At 48.6% G+C, this 17,824-nt stretch overlaps 1 protein-coding gene across 2 annotated transcripts in view; it reads left to right on the top strand.

The window, feature by feature from the left end:
• Positions 1-17,824, top strand: part of gnl1 (guanine nucleotide binding protein-like 1) — a 52,970-nt gene that overhangs the window by 21,099 nt on the left and 14,047 nt on the right. Inside the window, exons 4-8 of one of the 2 annotated variants that reach the window (XM_070861355.1) lie at positions 6,278-6,429; positions 10,512-10,583; positions 12,114-12,321; positions 12,529-12,624; positions 17,475-17,660. In XM_070861355.1, the coding sequence (XP_070717456.1) occupies positions 6,278-6,429; positions 10,512-10,583; positions 12,114-12,321; positions 12,529-12,624; positions 17,475-17,660 (714 nt within the window). The remainder of the gene's footprint in view (positions 1-6,277; positions 6,430-10,511; positions 10,584-12,113; positions 12,322-12,528; positions 12,625-17,474; positions 17,661-17,824) is intronic. The other variant, XM_070861356.1, reaches the window with a different exon arrangement.

Raw genomic sequence — 17,824 nt, forward strand, 5'->3', positions numbered from 1 at the left:
AGCACAGACCAGGGAGGCCCCGGGTTCGTGTTCGGGCCGAGGCTGAGTTTGCTGATCCCTGCTGCAATGGTGGTAAGGTCATTAGAATTAGCTTGAGTGACCCCTAGGCTAGAGGGGGGGGAGTGGGGGGGTGAAATTCAGTCAGAATTCCTGCTCCTTATTCCGCTGGAAAATATCCGTGCGGATTTAGGGTGACGACATGTTCAGGGTTGGCTGCGATGCCTTCTACAGGCGAATATCCCGCTGGTTAGCCACGCACGTTAATATTGGGTGAGATACTGAGTGTGGCAGCTGGCCACCGTGGAACTGTGTACCCCTTGTATCGCCTTCAGGAGAGAAAAGGTGTGGAGGAAAATCATCGCAAACGGACGGTGCTGCCCCAGGGTTAATGGGCACTGGCTAATTGATAGGGGTACGAGCGGCCCCTTGCTGGGTAGAGAAGGTTTCTGGCTGTTCGCTCCAGCCTGAGGCCGTAGCTCGCTTCACAGAAAACCTGAGTTGTTAACATTCCGCAGCGATCAGCGTTTGTGTGACTGACATTGCTGACGCCAACACACTGAAAAGTGCCCCGTCACCAACAACCGCTATGGCAGGAGCCCCAGAACCCTTTCCCACTGCGGGTACACTGTCACCACAGATGTTTTTGGCAACGCGGATTAGTCATTTCAACAAAAAAAATCGCCCCCGACACGGTGAAGCTAGTTGGCACTGAGATAGGGAGCACTTCCTATTTCAGTTACCCAGGGTCCGCATCAAGCACTGCCAAAGCATAGTTAGATACAAAGTAAAGCTCCCCCTACACTGTTCCATCAAACAGTCCCAGGGCAGGCACACCACGGGGTTAGATACAGAGTAAAGCTCCCTCTACACTGTCCCATCAAACACTCCCAGGGCAGGTACAGCACAGGTTGGATACAGAGTAAAGCTCCCTCTACACTGTCCTATCAAACACTCCCAGGGCAGGCACACCACAGGGTTAGATACAAAGTAAAGCTCCCTCTACACTGTCCCGTCAAACACTCCCAGAGCAGGTACAGCACGGGGTTAGATACAGAGTAAAGCTCCCTCTACACTGTCCCGTCAAACACTCCCAGAGCAGGTACAGCACGGGGTTAGATACAGAGTAAAGTTCACTCTACACTGTCCCGTCAAACACTCCCAGGGCATAGAAAATAGGCCATTCGGCCCTTCTAGCCTGCACCGCCATTCAATGGGTTCATGGCTGAACATTCAACTTCAGTACCCCATTCCTGCTTTCTCGCCATACCCCTTGATCCCCCTAGTAGTAAGGACTTCATCTAACTCCTTTTTGAATATATTTAGTGAATTGGCCTCAACAACTTTCTGTGGTAGAGAATTCCACAGGTTCACCACTCTCTGGGTGAAGAAGTTCCTCCGCATCTCGGTCCTAAATGGCTTACCCCTTATCCTTAGACTGTGACCTCTGGTTCTGGACTTCCCCAACATTGGGAACATTCTTCTTGCATCTAACCTGTCTAACCCCGTCAGAATTTTAAATGTTTCTATGAGGTCCCCTCTCATTCTTCTGAACTCCAGTGAATACAAGCCCAGTTGATCCAGTCTTTCTTGATAGGTCAGTCCCGCCATCCCGGGAATCAGTCTGGTGAACCTTCGCTGCACTCCCTCAATAGCAAGAATGTCCTTCCTCAGGTTAGGAGACCAAAACTGTACACAATACTCCAGGTGTGGCCTCACCAATGCCCTGGAGAACTGTAGCAACACCTCCCTGCCCCTGTACTCAAATCCCCTTGCTATGAAGGCAGGTTTATATCCAGGGCTAACTGCAGCACACAGTATATTTCTTTTACCCTCCCCCGCAATGTAAATTATCACTGTTTGTTCCAGTCCAACTGAATTACATTAACATCACTGGAACTGACTAGGTAATTAGATAAAGCCATAAGACAGCTTAAGAACAACAAGGCTACGGGAGCGGATGGAATCCCTGCTGAGGCACTGAAGTATGGCAGAGAGGCACTGCTGGCGCGAATACATGACGACCTCCTCTCATCTGGAGGGAGGAGAGCATGCCAGGAGATCTTAGAGATGCAGTGATAATGACCATCTTTTTTTTTTAAAAAGGGGACAAATCCGACTGCAGCAACTACAGAGGAATCTCCCTGTTATCAGCCACTGGGAAGTCGTCTTCTCCCTGTGGCTGAGGAGCTCCTCCCGGAGTCACAGTGCGGATTTTGTCTCCTACGGGGCACAACGGACATGATTTTTGCAGCACGACAGCTGCAGGAAAAATGCAAGGAACAGAAACAGCCCTTATACATAACCACCTTCAACCTTACAAAGACCTTTTACACTGTCAACCGCATCCTCCTCCATTTTGGAGGCTCCCAAAAGTTCGTTACCATCCTCCCTCCGCCTGCTACACGACAACATGCAGGCCGTGATCCTTACCAACGGATCCATTACAGACCCAATCCACGTCTGGACTGGGGTCAAACAGGGCTGCGTCATCGCCCCAACCCTCTTCTCAATCTTCCTCGCTGCCATGCTCCCCCTCAGTCAACAAGCTCCCCGCTGAAGTGGAACTAAACTACAGAACCTGTTCAACCTTCGCCGTCTCCAGGCCAGGTCGAAGACCACCCCAACCTCTCTCGTCGAGCTACCGTACGCGCGTCTGCGCACATAGAGGCTGAACTCCAGGACATAGCGATGTATTTACTGAGGCGTACGAAAGCATGGGCCTTACGCTAAACATCCATAAGACAAAGATCCTCCACCAGCCTATCCTCGCCACACAGCACTGCCCCCCCACTCATCAAGATCCACGGCGCGGCCCTGGACAACGTGGACCATTTCCCATACCTCGGGAGCCTCTTATCAACAAGAGCAGACATTGACGACGAGATTCAACACAGCCTCCAGTGCACCAGTGCAGCCTTTGGCTTTGAAGACCAGGCCCTCAAAATTGCCACCAAGCTCATGGTCTACAGGGCTGTATGGCTCAGACGTGGATCATGTACAGTAGACACCGCAAGTCGCTGCGAAATACCACCAACGATGCCTCCGCAAGATCCTACAAATCCCCTGGGAGGACAGACGCACCAATGTCAACGTCCTCGACCAGGCCAACGTCCCCAGCATTGAAGCACTGACCACACTTGATCAGCTGTGCTGGGTAGGCCATATTGTTTGCATACCAGTCACAAAACTTCCAAAGCAAGTGCTCTACTCGGAACTCCTTCACGGCAAAGGGGCCACAGGTGGGCAGAGGAAACGTTACAGGGACACCCTCAAAGCCTCCCTGAAAAAGTGCAACATCTCCATTGACACCTGGGTGTCCCTGGCCAAAGACCGCTTTAAGTGGAAGAAGTGTGTCCAGGAGGGCGCTGAGCACCTAGAGTCTCATCATTGAGAGCATGCAGAAATCAAGTGCAGGCAGCGAAAAGAGTGTGTGTCAGACCCGTCCCATCTACCCCTTCCCTCAACGACTATCTGTCCCACCTGTGACCGGGACTGTGGTTCTCGTATTGGACTGTTCAGCCACCTAAGGATTCATTTTTAGAGTGGAAGCAAATCTTCCTCGATTCCGAGGGACTGCCTATGATGATGAGATAACTCATTGACTTTGTTCGCACCTGCTTGTCATTGGGTTCAACCAGTCATGATGTCCCTCGGTCTTCCCCTTACCTCTCTCTCAGGCAGTCCCTCAGAGTCGAGGATGACTTGCTTCCACACTAGAAATGAGTTCTCAGGTGACTGTACAGTCTATTGCAGGCCCTACAGTCTCTGTCACAGGTGGGGAGATGGTGGTTGAAGGGATGGGTGGGTGGGGTGCCTGGGTTTGCTGTGTGCTCTTTCTGCTGTCTACGCTTGGCTTCAGCTTGCTCTCGGGAATGAGACTCTAGGTGCTCAGTGCCTTCCTGGATGCTTTCCCTCCACTTTGAGCGGTCTTGGGCCAGGGATTCCCAGGTGTCGGTGAGGGTGTTGCACTTTGAGGGTGTCTTTGAAGCATTTCCTCTGCCCACCTGGGGCTCGCTTGCCGTGACGAAGCTCCGAATAGATTGCTTGTTTTGGGAGTCTCGTGTCCGGCATGCGGACGATGTGTCCCACCCAACGGAGCTGATCGAGTGTGGTCAGTGCTTCGATGCTGGGGATGTTGGCCTGCGCGAGAACACTGTCATTGGTGCGTCTATCCTGCCAGTGGATTTGCAGGATCTTGCTGAGGCAGCGCTGGTGGTACTTCTCCAGTGTTTTAAGGTACCTGCTGTACATAGGCCATGTCTCTGAACCATTTAGGAGGGCAGGTATCACTACTGCTCTGTAGACCATAAGCTTTGTGCCGGGTTTGAGATCCTGGTCTTCAAACACTCTCTCCCTCAGGCGACTGATGGCTACACTGGCACACTGAAGGCAGCGTTGGACTTGTCATCGATGTTTGCCCTTGTTGACAGTAGGCTCCTGAGAGGTATGGAAAATGGTCCACGTTGTCCAAGGCCTCGTCGTGGACTTTGATAATCGGGGGGGGAAGTGCTGTGTGGCGGGCAGGTTGGTGGAGGACCTTTATCTTACGGATGTTTAGTATAAGGCCCATGCTTTCGTACGTGAAGGCGAGTGTGCGCAGACTCCAGTGTGATCTGCGTACTGTAATTCAATGACGGAGGATGGGACGACCTTGGATCTGGCCCGGAGGCGACGGAGGTTGAACAGATTCCCGTTTGTTCTGTAATTTAGCTCCACTCCAGTGGGGAGCTTGCTGAGGGTGAGATGGAGCATTGCAGCAAGGAAGATCGAGAAGAGCGTTGATGCGATGACTCAGCCTTGCTTGACCCTGGTCTGAACGTGTGCTGAGATGGTGGTGGGTGGCATGCTGCGGGATGGGGTCGAGGACACTCGCGTTGCAGACGGAGTCTCGGTTAAGGAGATCTTTGAAGTGCTCCTTCCAGCAGGTACTGACAGGCTCTCTGTCCTTGATGGGCACCTTTCCATCCAGCCTCCCCTTACCTAGGAGATGGCTTTGGCTCAGCGGGTAGCACGCTTGTCTCTGAGTCAGAATGTTGTGGGTTCAGGCCCCTCTCCAGAGACTTGAACACACAATCTCGGCTGACACTCCCAGTACAGTACTGAGGGAGTGCTGCACTGTTGGAGGAGCCGTCTCTCGAATGAGACGTTCAACCGAGGCCCCGTCTGCAATATCTGATGAACATAAAAGATCCCACTGGCACTATTTCGAAGAAGAGCAGGGGAGTTCTCCCCGGTCTCTTGGATAATATTTATTCCACAACAAACATCACTTAAAAACAGATTACCTAGTCATTATCACATTGGGAGCATGCTGTGTGCAACTTGGTTGCTGTGTTTCTTACATTACAATAGTGACCATACTCTAAAAGTACTGCATTGGCTGTAAAGCGCTTTGGGACATCCTGAGGTCGTGAAAAATACTATAGAAAATGCAAGTTCTTTTTTTACTTAAGATTACATAGAATGTACAGTACAGGAACAGGTCATTCGGCCCAAATGTTCTACACTGCATTTATGCTCCACACGAGCCTCCTCCCAGCCCTCTTCATCTAACTCTAAGAACATATCCTTCTATTGTCTCGCCTGCATGTACATAGATACCTTTGTCTTAAATATATCTGTGGTATTTGCCCCAGCGACCCCTTGTGGTAGCGAGTCCCACAATCTTGCCACTGTTTGGGTAAAGAAGCTGTTCCTGAATTCCCTATTGGATTTATTAGTGATTATCTTAATATTAATGACCTCAAGTCTTCATAACTTTTCATAATCTTAATGATCTTGATCCTGTCACCCCTCAGCCGTCCCAGCCTGTTCAGACTTTTCTGTATGTACATCCCCCTCAGTTCTGGTATCCTCCCTGTGAAACGTTTTTGCACCTTCTCCAATGTCTCTAAATCCTTTTTATAATTATGGAGAACAGAGCTGTTCACAGTGTTCCATGTGTGATCCAACCAAAGTTTGATGGAAGTTTAACATAACTTCTCTGCTTTTCAATTCTAGCCGGTTTCCTACATTACAACAGTGACTACACTCCTTTCTGTTTCTCTCGCGCTCTCTCTTGCTCTCACGCTGAAGTCCAGTGTTTGGTTAGCCTTGCAGGGAGATTCTGGCTGGATGTGACTCACTGGGGAACCCACCCCCTGTCCTTTCTGTGGTGCTGGGTGCTAGACCTTCACCATCGGGCAAAGTGCAGCTTCTGTAAGCCAGCTGTTGCTTTTTAGTTGTGCTTTTTGATGATTTGTTTGCTTCTCTCTCTCTCTCTCTCTCTTGTGCCCAGTGTTGGATTTTCCAAAACGCTCTCCTTGGAACTACGCAATGACGAAGGAGCAGCTTCTGGTGCAGGAGGAGAAGGCATTCCGTGAATACCTGGATAAGATTTACAGCACGTTTGATCCTGTGAAACTCAGTTACTTTGAGCACAACCTGGAGGTGAGGAGAGTGGCCGTTGCAGATAACAGTCGCCTAGCTGATGCCAAGGGTATCTGGAAGACACGAGATTGCATTTAGATAGCTGGAAGACACGAGATTGCATTTATATAGCTCCTTTCATGATCTCAGGATATCACAAAACGCTTTACTGCCAATGGAGTACTTTTTGAGGCACAGCCACTGTTGTAGAGTAGGACACGCGGCAGTCAATCTGCACACAGCAAGCTCCCTCAAACAGCAATGGGATAATGATCAGATAATCTGTTTTTAGTGATGTTGGTTGAGGGATTAACATGGGTCAGGACACCGGGGACAACCTCCCTTAGCTCTTGTAGAACTTAAAGGTTCTTGGACAAGACACTAATTAGGCAGCAGTCAGTATGTTCGAGCATTAGATCAAGATTTATTAAGCTTACAGCGTAATGTTCTTGACAGCAGCCGAGGTTTAACGAGTTGCCCTCGCAGTCTTAATTCCTGGAACAAGGAGATGTCGTCTTTTGGTCTGTTCGTTCTTTCCTCAGCCCCTGTTTAAAGCTATTTCATGAATATCGAGGTTTTAACCTAATTCTTATCAAAGGCCAGTGTCCATATATGGTCTTCAACAAAATCACCCTTTTTAATTGGTTCTAATAGTCAAAAACCCTTGTCACTCACACTAAAGGTGGCCACACTTGCCCCCAGCACATAGGAATTTGTCTTATCTCTCTCGTTCCTAGCTCCAAGCTGTACCAAGAGGCCTCTTCCAAGCTGTCTTATTTTACTGCTTCTTTCAAGCTGTCTCATTTTACTGCTTTATATTAACTATCACTTGCAGCATTTGTCTGCCTGAGTTCAGTTAAAAGTTGTTTTGTCTGCCTTTGAACAGTCTCCACCATTCACATGTCAGCAGAGAATCATGGGTAAGATTAGCTGACCAATGACTACTATTGAATCTATGATTCACATCTACTACAAATCTCTAATACCAGTCCTTCTTATACTCTTGTTCGAAATAGTGCCATGGGATCTGTCATGTCCACCTGAGAGGGCAGATGTGTCTTTGATTGAATGCCTCATCTGAAAGATAAAAGATACTTGGACTATTTCTACTGGAGCAGGGGTAGTTTGGGAGAGATTTATGAAATTATATAGGGTCTCGATAGAGTGAACATGGAAAGACTATTTTCTCTGGTTAGGGAGTCGGTGATGAGGGTTAGTAATTTAAATTTGTCACAAGCGCGGGGAGAGGGGTTGAGAGGAATGAGTGTAGATTGAAAGAGGTTACCCTGCCATTCCTTGGGGTAGTCTGGATCTTTGCTATAGGAAGGATGTAGCTGAGCTGGAAACGATGCACACTAGAGATGGGCAGCTGGTCGGGGCAGTGCCCGGCGGGACGGCTGGTCGGGAACATAGAAACATAGAAAATAGGTGCAGGAGTAGGCCATTCGGCCCTTTGAGCCTGCACCACCATTCAGTAAGATCATGGCTGATCATTCAACTTCAGTACCCCTTTCCTGCTTTCTCTCCATACCCCTTGATCCCTTTAGCTGTAAGGGCCACATCTAACTCGCTTTTGAATATATCTAACTAACTGGACTCAACAACTTTTCTGTGGTAGAGAATTCCACAGGTTTACAATTCTGAGTGAAGAAGTTTCTCCTCATCTCGGTCCTAAATGGCTTGCCCCTCATCCTTAGACTGTGACCCCTGGTTCTGGACTTTCCCAGCATCGGGAACGTTCATCCTGCCTCTAAACTGTCCAATCCCGTCAGAATTTTATATGTTTCTATGAGATCCCCTCTCATTCTTCTAAATTCCAGTGAATATAAGCCTAGTCAATCCAGTCTTTCTTCATATGTCAGTCCTGCCATCCCAGGAATCAGTCAGGTGAACCTTTGCTGCACTCCCTCAATCGCAAGAATGTCCTTCCTCAGATTAGGAGACCAAAACTGTACACAATATTCAAGGTGTGGCCTCACCAAGGCCCTGTACAACTGCAGTAAGACCTCCCTGATCCTATACTCAAATCCTGTCGCTATGAAGGCCAACATGCCATTTACCGCCTTCACTGCCTGCTGTACCTGCATGCCAACTTTTGATGTACCATGACACCTAGGTCTCATTGCACCTCCCCTTTTCCTAATCTGTCACCATTCAGATAATATTCTGCCTTCCTGTTTTTGCCACCAAAAGTGGATAACCTCACATTTATCAAAATTATACTGTATCTGCCATGCATTTGTCCATTCACCTAACCTGTCCAAGTCACCCTGCAGCCTCTTAGCATCCTCCTCACAGCTCACACCACCACCCAGCTTAGTGTCATCTGCAAACTTGAAGATCTTACATTCAATTCCTTCATCTAAATCATTAATGTATATTGTAAATAGCTGGGGTCCCAGCACTGATCCCTGCAGTACCCCACTAGTCACTGCCTTCCATTCTGAAAAGAACCCATTTATCCCGACTCTCTGCTTCCTGTCTGCCAACCAGTTCTCTATCCACGTCAGTACACTACCCCCAATACTATGTGCTTTAATTTTGCACACCAATCTCTTGTGTGGAACCTTGTCAAAAGCCTTTTGAAAGTCCAAATACACCACATTCACTGGTTCTCCCTTGTCCACTCTACTCGTTACATCCTCAAAAAAATTGCAGAAGATTTGTCAAGCATGATTTCCCTTTCATAAATGCTGACTTGGACCGATCCAGTCGCTGCTTTCCAAATGCGCTGCTATTACATCTTTAATAATTGATTCCAGCATTTTCCCCACTACCGATGTCAGGCTAACTGGTCTATAATTCCCTGTTTTCCCTCCCTCCTTTTTTAAAAATTAGGGTTACATTAGCTACCCGCCAATCCATAGGAACTGATCCAGAGTCTATAGAATGTTGGAAAATGGCCATCAATGCGTCCACTATTTCTAGGGCCACTTCCTTGAGTACTCTGGGATGCAGACTATCGGGCCCTGTCGATTTATCGGCCTTCAATCCCATCAATTTCCCTAACACAATTTCCTGACTAATAAGGATATCCTTCAGTTTCTCCTTCTCACTAGATCCTCAGTCCCCTAGTACTTCCGGAAGGTTATTTGTGTCTTCCTTCGTGAAGACAGAACCAAAGTATTTGTTCAATTGGTCTGCCATTTCTTTGTTCCCCATTATAAATTCACCTGAATCCGACTGCAAGGGACCTACGTTTGGCTTCACTAATCTTTTTCTCTTCACATATCTATAGAAGCTTTTGCAGTCAGTTTTTATGTTCCCGGCAAGCTTCTTCTTGTACTCTATTTTCCCCCACTTAATTAAACCCTTTGCCCTCCTCTGCTGAATTCTAAATTTCTCCCAGTCCTCAGGTTTGCTGCTTTTTCTGGCCAATTTATATGCCTCTTCCTTGGATTTAACACACTCCTTAATTTCCCTTGTTAGCCACCGTCCCCGTTTTATTTTGACTCCAGACAGGGATGTACAATTGCTGAAGTTCATCCATGTGATCGTTAAATGTTTGCCATTACCTATCCACCGTCAACTCTAAGTATCATTTGCCAGTCTATTCTAGCCAATTGCTCAAACCATCGAAGTTACCTTTCCTTAAGTTCAGGACCCTAGTCTCTGAATTAACTGTGTCACTCTCCATCTTAATAAAGAATTCTACCATATTATGGTCACTCTTCCCCAAGGGGTCTCTCACAACAAGATTGCCAATTTATCCCCTCTCATTGCACAACACCCAGTCTAGGATGGCCAGCCCTCTAGTTGGTTCCTTGACGTATTGGTCTAGAAAACCATTCCTAATACACTCCAGGAAATCCTCCTCCACCGTATTGCTACCAGTTTGGTTAGCCCAATCTATATGTAGATTTAAAGTTGCCCATGATACCTGGTGGGATGGGTTGGGATGTCCCTGGTGGGAGAGCTGGTTTGGGTGGTGGTTGTGTATTTGGCCATTTGTTTTTCTCTATGCACCATTGTAGTTGGAACATGTCTTGAAATGTTTCGACGTGTCTCCATGGAGAAAATGCACACTGTCCACGGCTATCTTTTATTCCCTGTGTCATTATTACAGTTTTTACATTCCGTCTTCACCTGTCTCTGTCCTGTAGACCTGGCGACAACTATGGAGAGTCTTGGAGATGTCTGACATTGTACTGCTGATCACTGACATCAGGCACCCGGTATGTACTGTGAACAGACCACGGGGGAGGGGCTTCAGTCTGAAAGTGTTGCCCATCTTTGTACCAAGGATGGGAATAATTGCTACTGCAGCGTGTTAACTCACTGTTTGCTGAATGGCTGCTGGTCTTGGGGCATCGCATTAGTTGCTCTGATGTATCCCGAGTGATGTTACTGTCAAATGAAATGTCTGTCTCTTCCTGCCGCCACCATTATGTGCATGTTGCTGCTGCTCAACCTCAGTTACATCACCTATCTCTGCCGTTGCCTCAGCTCAGTGGCTGCTAACACCCTTATCCGTGCCCATGCTACCTCGAGACTCAGCTATTCCAAGGCTCTCCTGGCTGGCCGCTCACCGTGCTCGCTCCGCAAACTTGAGCTCGTCCAGAAACACCGCTGCCCATGTCCTAACTCGCACCACGTCCCGCTCACTCATCACCCCTGTGCTCACTGACCGACATTGGCTCCCGGTTCAGCAACGTCTCGATTTTAAAATTCTTATCCTTGTATTCAAATCCCTCCAGAGCCTCGCCCCTCCCTACCTCTGTAATCTCCTCCAGCTCCACAACCTTCCAAGATCTCTGCGCTCCTCTAACTCTTGCGCATCCCCAATTTGCATTTCTCAACCATTGGTGGCCGTGCCTTCTGTTGCCTAGGCCCAAGCTCTGGAACTCCCTGCCTCAACCTCCCCGCCTCTCTACCTCTCTTTCCTCCTTCAAGATGCTTCTTAAAACATACCTCTTTGACCAAGCTTTTGGTCGCCTGTCCTAATGCCGCCTGATGTGGCTCGGTGTCAAATTTTATTTGATAATCACTCCTGTGAAGCGCCTTGGGATGTTTTACCACGTTCAAGGCGCTATATAAATGCAAATTGCTGTTGCCTCCCTTCCGTATTTTTGACTGATTCACTATATAGCTACTATTTTTTTTCTCTCTGCTCATGGATGGTTAATGAGGTAATGTCTAATGCAATCCAGGCCTATACTCATTGGCGTTTACAATAAGAAGTGATCTTATTGAAACCTATAAGATTCCGAGGGGGCTTGACAGGTTAGATGCAGAGAGGATGTTTTCCCTCATGGGGGAGTCTAGAACTAGGGGGCATAGTTTCAGAATAAGGGGTCGCCCATTTAAAATGGAGATGAAGAGGAATTTCTTCTCCGAGGGTCTTGAATCTTTGGAATTCTCTACCTTTAAGAGCTGTTGAGGCTGGGTCATTGAATATATTTAAGGCAGAGATGGACAGATTTTTGAATAATAAGGGAGCCAAGGGTTATGTGGAGTGAGCGAGGAAGTGCAGTTGAGGCCAATAACAGATCAGCCATGATCTTATTGAATGGCGGAGCAGGCTTGAGGGGCCAAATGGCTGACTCCTGCTCCTATTTCTTGTGTTAGGCTCAACCTTGTATTTTGCAGCTATTGCAGCATCAGTTTTTAGTGTGTGTGTTTGTGTGTGTGTATATGTAGAGATATACATACATGGATGAGTATATATGTAGCTATATAGAGCCAGTTCCTTTCTCTCTTCGTAGGTGATTCACTTTTCCCCTGCACTTTACGACTATGTAACCCGGGAGATGAAGAGGAGTATTATCCTGGTGCTGAATAAGATTGATCTCGCTCCGCCCTCCCTAGTGGCGGCCTGGAAACATTACTTCCAGCAGAAATTCCCTCAGCTCCACGTGCTTTGCTTCACGTCGTACCCTCGGGAGAAACCAGGAGAGACGGACCCGAGCGCCGGTAAGTAGCGGGGGTGGGGGGGGGGCCCATGGCTGAGTTGAGAGGGTTAATTCTCCACCCCCTCCCCACCCCCACCTTTGTGACGGACGCAGTGACTGACATCCAGTTCTAATAACGTAAAAATACCTGAGACGTGGAGCTCTTCAGTTATTCAAGCTCGACCAGTGGGACTGTGCGTTTCATTCACATGTCTGTTGTGGGGTTTAGTTTTTCAGAAGCGGCGGCGACGCAGGCGAGTCAGGACAACGGCTGTGGGGCCCAAACAACTCCTAAAATCCTGCGAGACCATCACGCAAGGAAAAGGTGAGGCTTGGAATCGGGGCAGGCACAGGGAGCGAGCTCCGGCACAGGGAACGGTAACGCTCGGGACCGAAAGAAGTCATTTCATAATGCTCAGAATCTTCCAGCACAGGAGGAGGCCACTCGGCCCATCGTGCCTGTGCCGGCTCTGTGAAAGAGCGATCCAATTAGTCCCATTCCTCAGCTCGTTCCCCATAACCCTGCAAATTGGTCCTCTTCGGGTACATGCCCAATTGCCCTTTGAAAGACCCTGCGGAATCTGATTCCATCACACTTTCAGGTAGTACGTTCCAGATCTGAACACCCCTGTGTGTGAAGGAATTTCTCCTCGTTTCCCCTCTAGTTCTTCTGTCAGTTATGTTAAATCTATGACCTCTGGTTGCCGGCCACTTGCCAGAGGAAATAGTTTTTCCTTACTTTATCAAAACCCCATTTAATTCCGAATGCCTCTATAACCAGCTCTGCCTCTCCCGTCTCTCCACATAGCTGAAGTCCCCAAGCCCTGGTAAGTCTCCTCTGTATCTTTCCTGAAGTGTGGTGCCCAGAATTGTACACAATGATGCCATTTTTCTAAAGCTCAGCCTGTTTCCCACAACCTCTGCAGTTCAAATCACACTGAAGCCGCTGAGTCCTTGTTAGGGTACTGATCACAGGTGCCTGATGCCCTCCCATGCCTTATCCAAAATACTGTGAGCCTAGACTGAGAATGCTAGTCAACAGTGGGAGCATGTTTTCGTTATTATTCATTCTTGGGATGTGGGAGTCGCTGGCAAGGCCACTTGCTAATGAGTACAAGAATAGAAGGATAGAGAGGATGAACTGGAGAGTTAGTGTAGGAGGGAGGGGTTTAAATTCTTGAGGCATTGGAACAGCTTCTGGGGGAGATGGGACCTGTACAAACTGGATGGGTTGCACCTCAACAGTGCCGAGACCAATATCCTCAGAGTTTTGCCGCATTGAGTGAAGCAAGAGAGGAAATAGCAGAGACCTTGACCATCATTTTCCAGTCCTCTTTGGATTTGGATTTGGGTATGGTACTGGAGGACTGCAAATGTGGTACCCTTGTTTAAGAAGGGAGAAAGGGATAGGCCGAGTAATTACAGGCCAGCCAGCCTAACCTCAGTGGTGGGAAAATTATTGGAAAAATTCCTGAAGGACAGGATAAATTTACATTTAGAAAGGTAAGCATTAATCAGGGACAGTCAGCACGGATTTGTTAAGGGAAGATCGTGTTTGACTAACCTGTTTGAATTTTTCGAGGAGGTAACCAGGGGAGTTGATGAGGGTACTGCGTACGATGCAGTGTATATGAACTTTAGCAAAGCTTTTATAAGGTCCCGCATGGCACAGTGGTCACGAAGGTAAAAGCCCATGGGATCCAGGGCAAAGTGGCAAGTTTGATCCAAAATTGGTTTAGAGGTAAGAAGCAAAGGGTAATGGTTGATGGATGTTTTTGTGACTGGAAGGATGTTTCCAGTGGGGTTCTGCAGGGCTCAGTGCTGGGTCCCTTGCTTTTTGTGGTATACATTAAAGATCAAGATTTGAATATAGAGGGTATGATTAAAAAGTTTGCAGATGACACTAAAATTGGCTGTGTGGTTGATAATGAAGAGGAAAGTCATGGGCTGCAGGAGGATATCAATCTACTGGTCAGGTGGGCAGAACAGTGGCAAATGGAATTTAATTCAGAGAAGTGTGAGGTGATGCACTTTGGGAGGGCTAATGAGGAAAGGGTATACACATTAAGTGGTAGGCCACTTAATAGTGTAGATGAACAAAGGGACCTTGGAGTTCTTGTCTACAGATCGCTGAAAGTAGCAGGCCAGGTGAATAATAAGGTGGTTAAGAAGGCATACGGAATGCTTACCTTTATTGGCCGAGGCATAGAATATAAGAGCAGGGAGGTTATGCTTAAATTGTATAATACTTTGGTTAGGCTATAGCTGGAATAGTACGTGCAGTTCTGGTCGCGTATTATAGGAAGGATGTGATTGCACTAGAGAGGGTGCAGAGGAGATGTACTAGGATGCTGCCTGGAATGGAGAATCTTATGAGAACAGATTGGATAGGCTGGGTTTGCTCTCATTGGAACAGAGGAGGTTGAGAGGAGACCTCATCGAGATGTACAAAATATTGAGGGGCCTGGACATATTGGATAGCAAGGGCCTATTTCCATTGGTGGAGGGGGCTATACGAGAGGGCATAGTTTTAAGGTGGTTGGTGGAAGGTTCAGAGGGGATTTGAGGGAGGGCTTCTTCGCGCAGAGGGTTGTAGGGGTCTGGAACTCACTGCCTGGAAGGGTGGTGGATGCAGAAACCCTCGCCACATTTAAAAGGTGCTTGGATAGGCACTTAAAGTGCCGTAACCTACAGGATTACGGACCTAGAGCTGGTAATTGGGATTAGGCTGGATAACAACTTGTTTGCTGACGCAATACGGTGGTAAGTACTTCAGGAATTCGAATATGCCCAGGGTGATCTCCTGGACTAGTTTTGATTGCCTGGATGGGTCAGAGAGGAATTTTCCCAGATATTTTTTCCCAATTGGCCTGGGTTTTTAACCTGGTTTTTGATACCTCCCAGCAGATCACATGGTTCCGGTTGGGGTGGAGTGTAAAATGTTGCAACGCATGGGGTATCGCAGTTGTGTGGGGCGGACTGGTTGGACCAGATGCTCTTTACCTTTCAGCCATTGTTCATTGCTCACAGGTTTATATGTAACCTTCAGGGCTGCTGACCGAGGGCCGTGTGGGGTCTTTGTCGGCCGGTGCAGACGCGTTTGGCCGAAATGGCCTCCTTCTGCGCTGCAAATTTCAATGTTTTATTGCCCATCCCTAATTGCCCTCGAGAAGGTGGTGGTGAGCCGCCGCCTTGAACCGCTGCAGTCCGTGTGGTGAAGGTTCTCTCCCACAGTACTGTTGGGGAGTGAATTCCAGGACTTTGACCCAGCGACGATGAAGAAATGGCCGATATATTGGGATGGTATATGACGTGGAGGGGAACTTGGAGGTGGTGGTGTTCCCATGCGCCTGCTGCCCTTGTCCTCCTTCGTGGTAGAGGTCGCAGGTTTGGGAGGTGCTGCCAAAGAAGCCGTGGCGATTTGCTATAGTGCCTGTTGTAGGTGGTACACACTGCAGCCACAGTGCACTGGTGCTGGAGGGAATGATCGTTTAAGGTGATGGATGGGGTGGTTTGTCCTGGACCAGTCAGACCAGTTTGATGGTGTTCTTGCCCACAATCTAAACACATGCACTGCACAGTGAATAGGTTGTTGCTGCTTTGCGTTCAAGGGCAGGAATCCAGCCGATTATCCCCAGGCTCACCCCCCCGCCTCCCCTTCCCGCTTGGAGTGCGGAGGTCACTGGATGTCCCGAGTGCAGTGCTGGCTGAGTTCAGTAACTCTGGGCTCAGCTTCAGTTGAAGTTGGGACTGACTAGTGTATGTGACAACCCTCTGAAGTGGTCACTGCGCCCCTGGACATGGGAACTCTCTCCCTAAACCACTTGCTACCTGTGTGTGTCTGGGGCCATTGGGAAAGACCAGTAATGAGGCCTGTCCAATTCCGGCACATCCCGAGAATGATTCAAAAATAGATCTTCTCGTGTCTCGCTCCCGGTCCGTTGCGACTCCTGCTCGGTGCTCTCCCTCCCCTTTTGGGCCCAATCCAAGGTGAGAGAGAGGTGCTGTATAAAAACCTGACGGCCGTTTCCCAGCTCCTGTTCCTGCTGCGTTCTGCCTCTCCCGGATTCTGCTGTTCCCTGGGTGGCTCTCGCAGTGACACCTGCTGGCAGGAACCCGCACTACATCAGCACCACCAACACAAGCCCTCGCCCGCCTCACAGAACCACAGCACAGAAGGAGGCCATTCCCACCATCGTGTCCACGCCGGCTGTTTAAAAGATCAATCCAATTAGTCCCACTCCCCCACTGCTCTTTTCCCCCCAATCCTGCAATTTTTGTCCTTTTCACGTATTTATCCTATTCCCGTTGAAAGTTGAATCTGCTTCATCCACCCTTTCAGCCGGTGCATTCCAGATTTAAACATATAATAAAAATAAACTCTCCCCATCTCCCCTCTGGATGTTTTGCCCATTGCCTTAAATCGGTGACTTCTGGTTACTGACCCTCCTGCCACAGGAAACAGTGTCTCCCTATTTACTCGATCAAACCCTCGATTAAAATAGAGGCTGGGAACATGAGAACAGGAGGGGGCCATTCAGCCCCTCAAGCCTGTTCCACCATTCAGTTAAATTATGGCTCATCTGTATCTTAGCTCCATTTACCCGCCTTAGTTCCATATCCCTGTTTGCCAAACAAAAATATATCAATCCCAGTTTAAAAACTTGCAATTGAGCCCGAGCCTCAACAGTTTTTTGGGGGAGAGAGTTCCAGATTCCCACTGCCCTTTGTGTGAAGAAGTGCTTCCTGACATCACCCCTGAACAAACCTCGCTCTCATTTGCAGGTGATGCCCCTTGTTCTGGACTCCCCGCCCACTCGGGGAAATAGTTTATCTCTATCTGCACTATCAAATCTTTTAATGATCTTAAACCCCTCAGTTAGATCCCCCCTCAATCTTCTATACTCGAGGGAATACAAGCCTAGTCTGTGCAACCTGCCCTCGTAATTTAACCCTTTGAGCTCCTGGTAACATTCTGGTGAATCCGGGCGGCACCCCCTCCAAGGCCAATATATCCTTCCTGAGGCGCGGAGCCCAGAACTGAATGCAGTTACTCCAGGTGGGGTCTGACCAGAGCTTTATATAACTGCAGCAGAACTTCCAGCCCTTGGGATTCCAGCCCTCGTTCCTTCCTTCCTTCTCGAAGCGTCTAACTGCTTTTCTGTTTCTTACTAGTGGACCTGAGCAGTTGGAAGGAGAAGATGGAGCGTGACGCGGCAAACACTCACCACGAGGACCTGACCGACGAGGAGGACGAAGGTGATGCTGTCCTAGTGGAGCATCAGACGGATTCTGCCATGGAGATGTGCGCACCGGTGGACCAACTGTACAAGGATGGCATCCTCACCGTGGGTTGTGTGGGTGAGTTGGCACAACCGGAGCATTGGGCTTTTAACGTCGTCGATGCAGTGGGTGGTAACCGCTGGAAACCAGCAGCTCCCTCCCTTGTCTTTAAGGAGCCCGTGTTTTCCTTGCCGAGAAAACAGGGCCATCCATTCTTCTCTTCTCTTTTAGGCAGTCCCCTG

This window comes from Pristiophorus japonicus, chromosome 19, assembly GCF_044704955.1.
Source record: "Pristiophorus japonicus isolate sPriJap1 chromosome 19, sPriJap1.hap1, whole genome shotgun sequence".
In the NCBI taxonomy this organism is placed as follows: Eukaryota; Metazoa; Chordata; class Chondrichthyes; family Pristiophoridae; genus Pristiophorus; species Pristiophorus japonicus.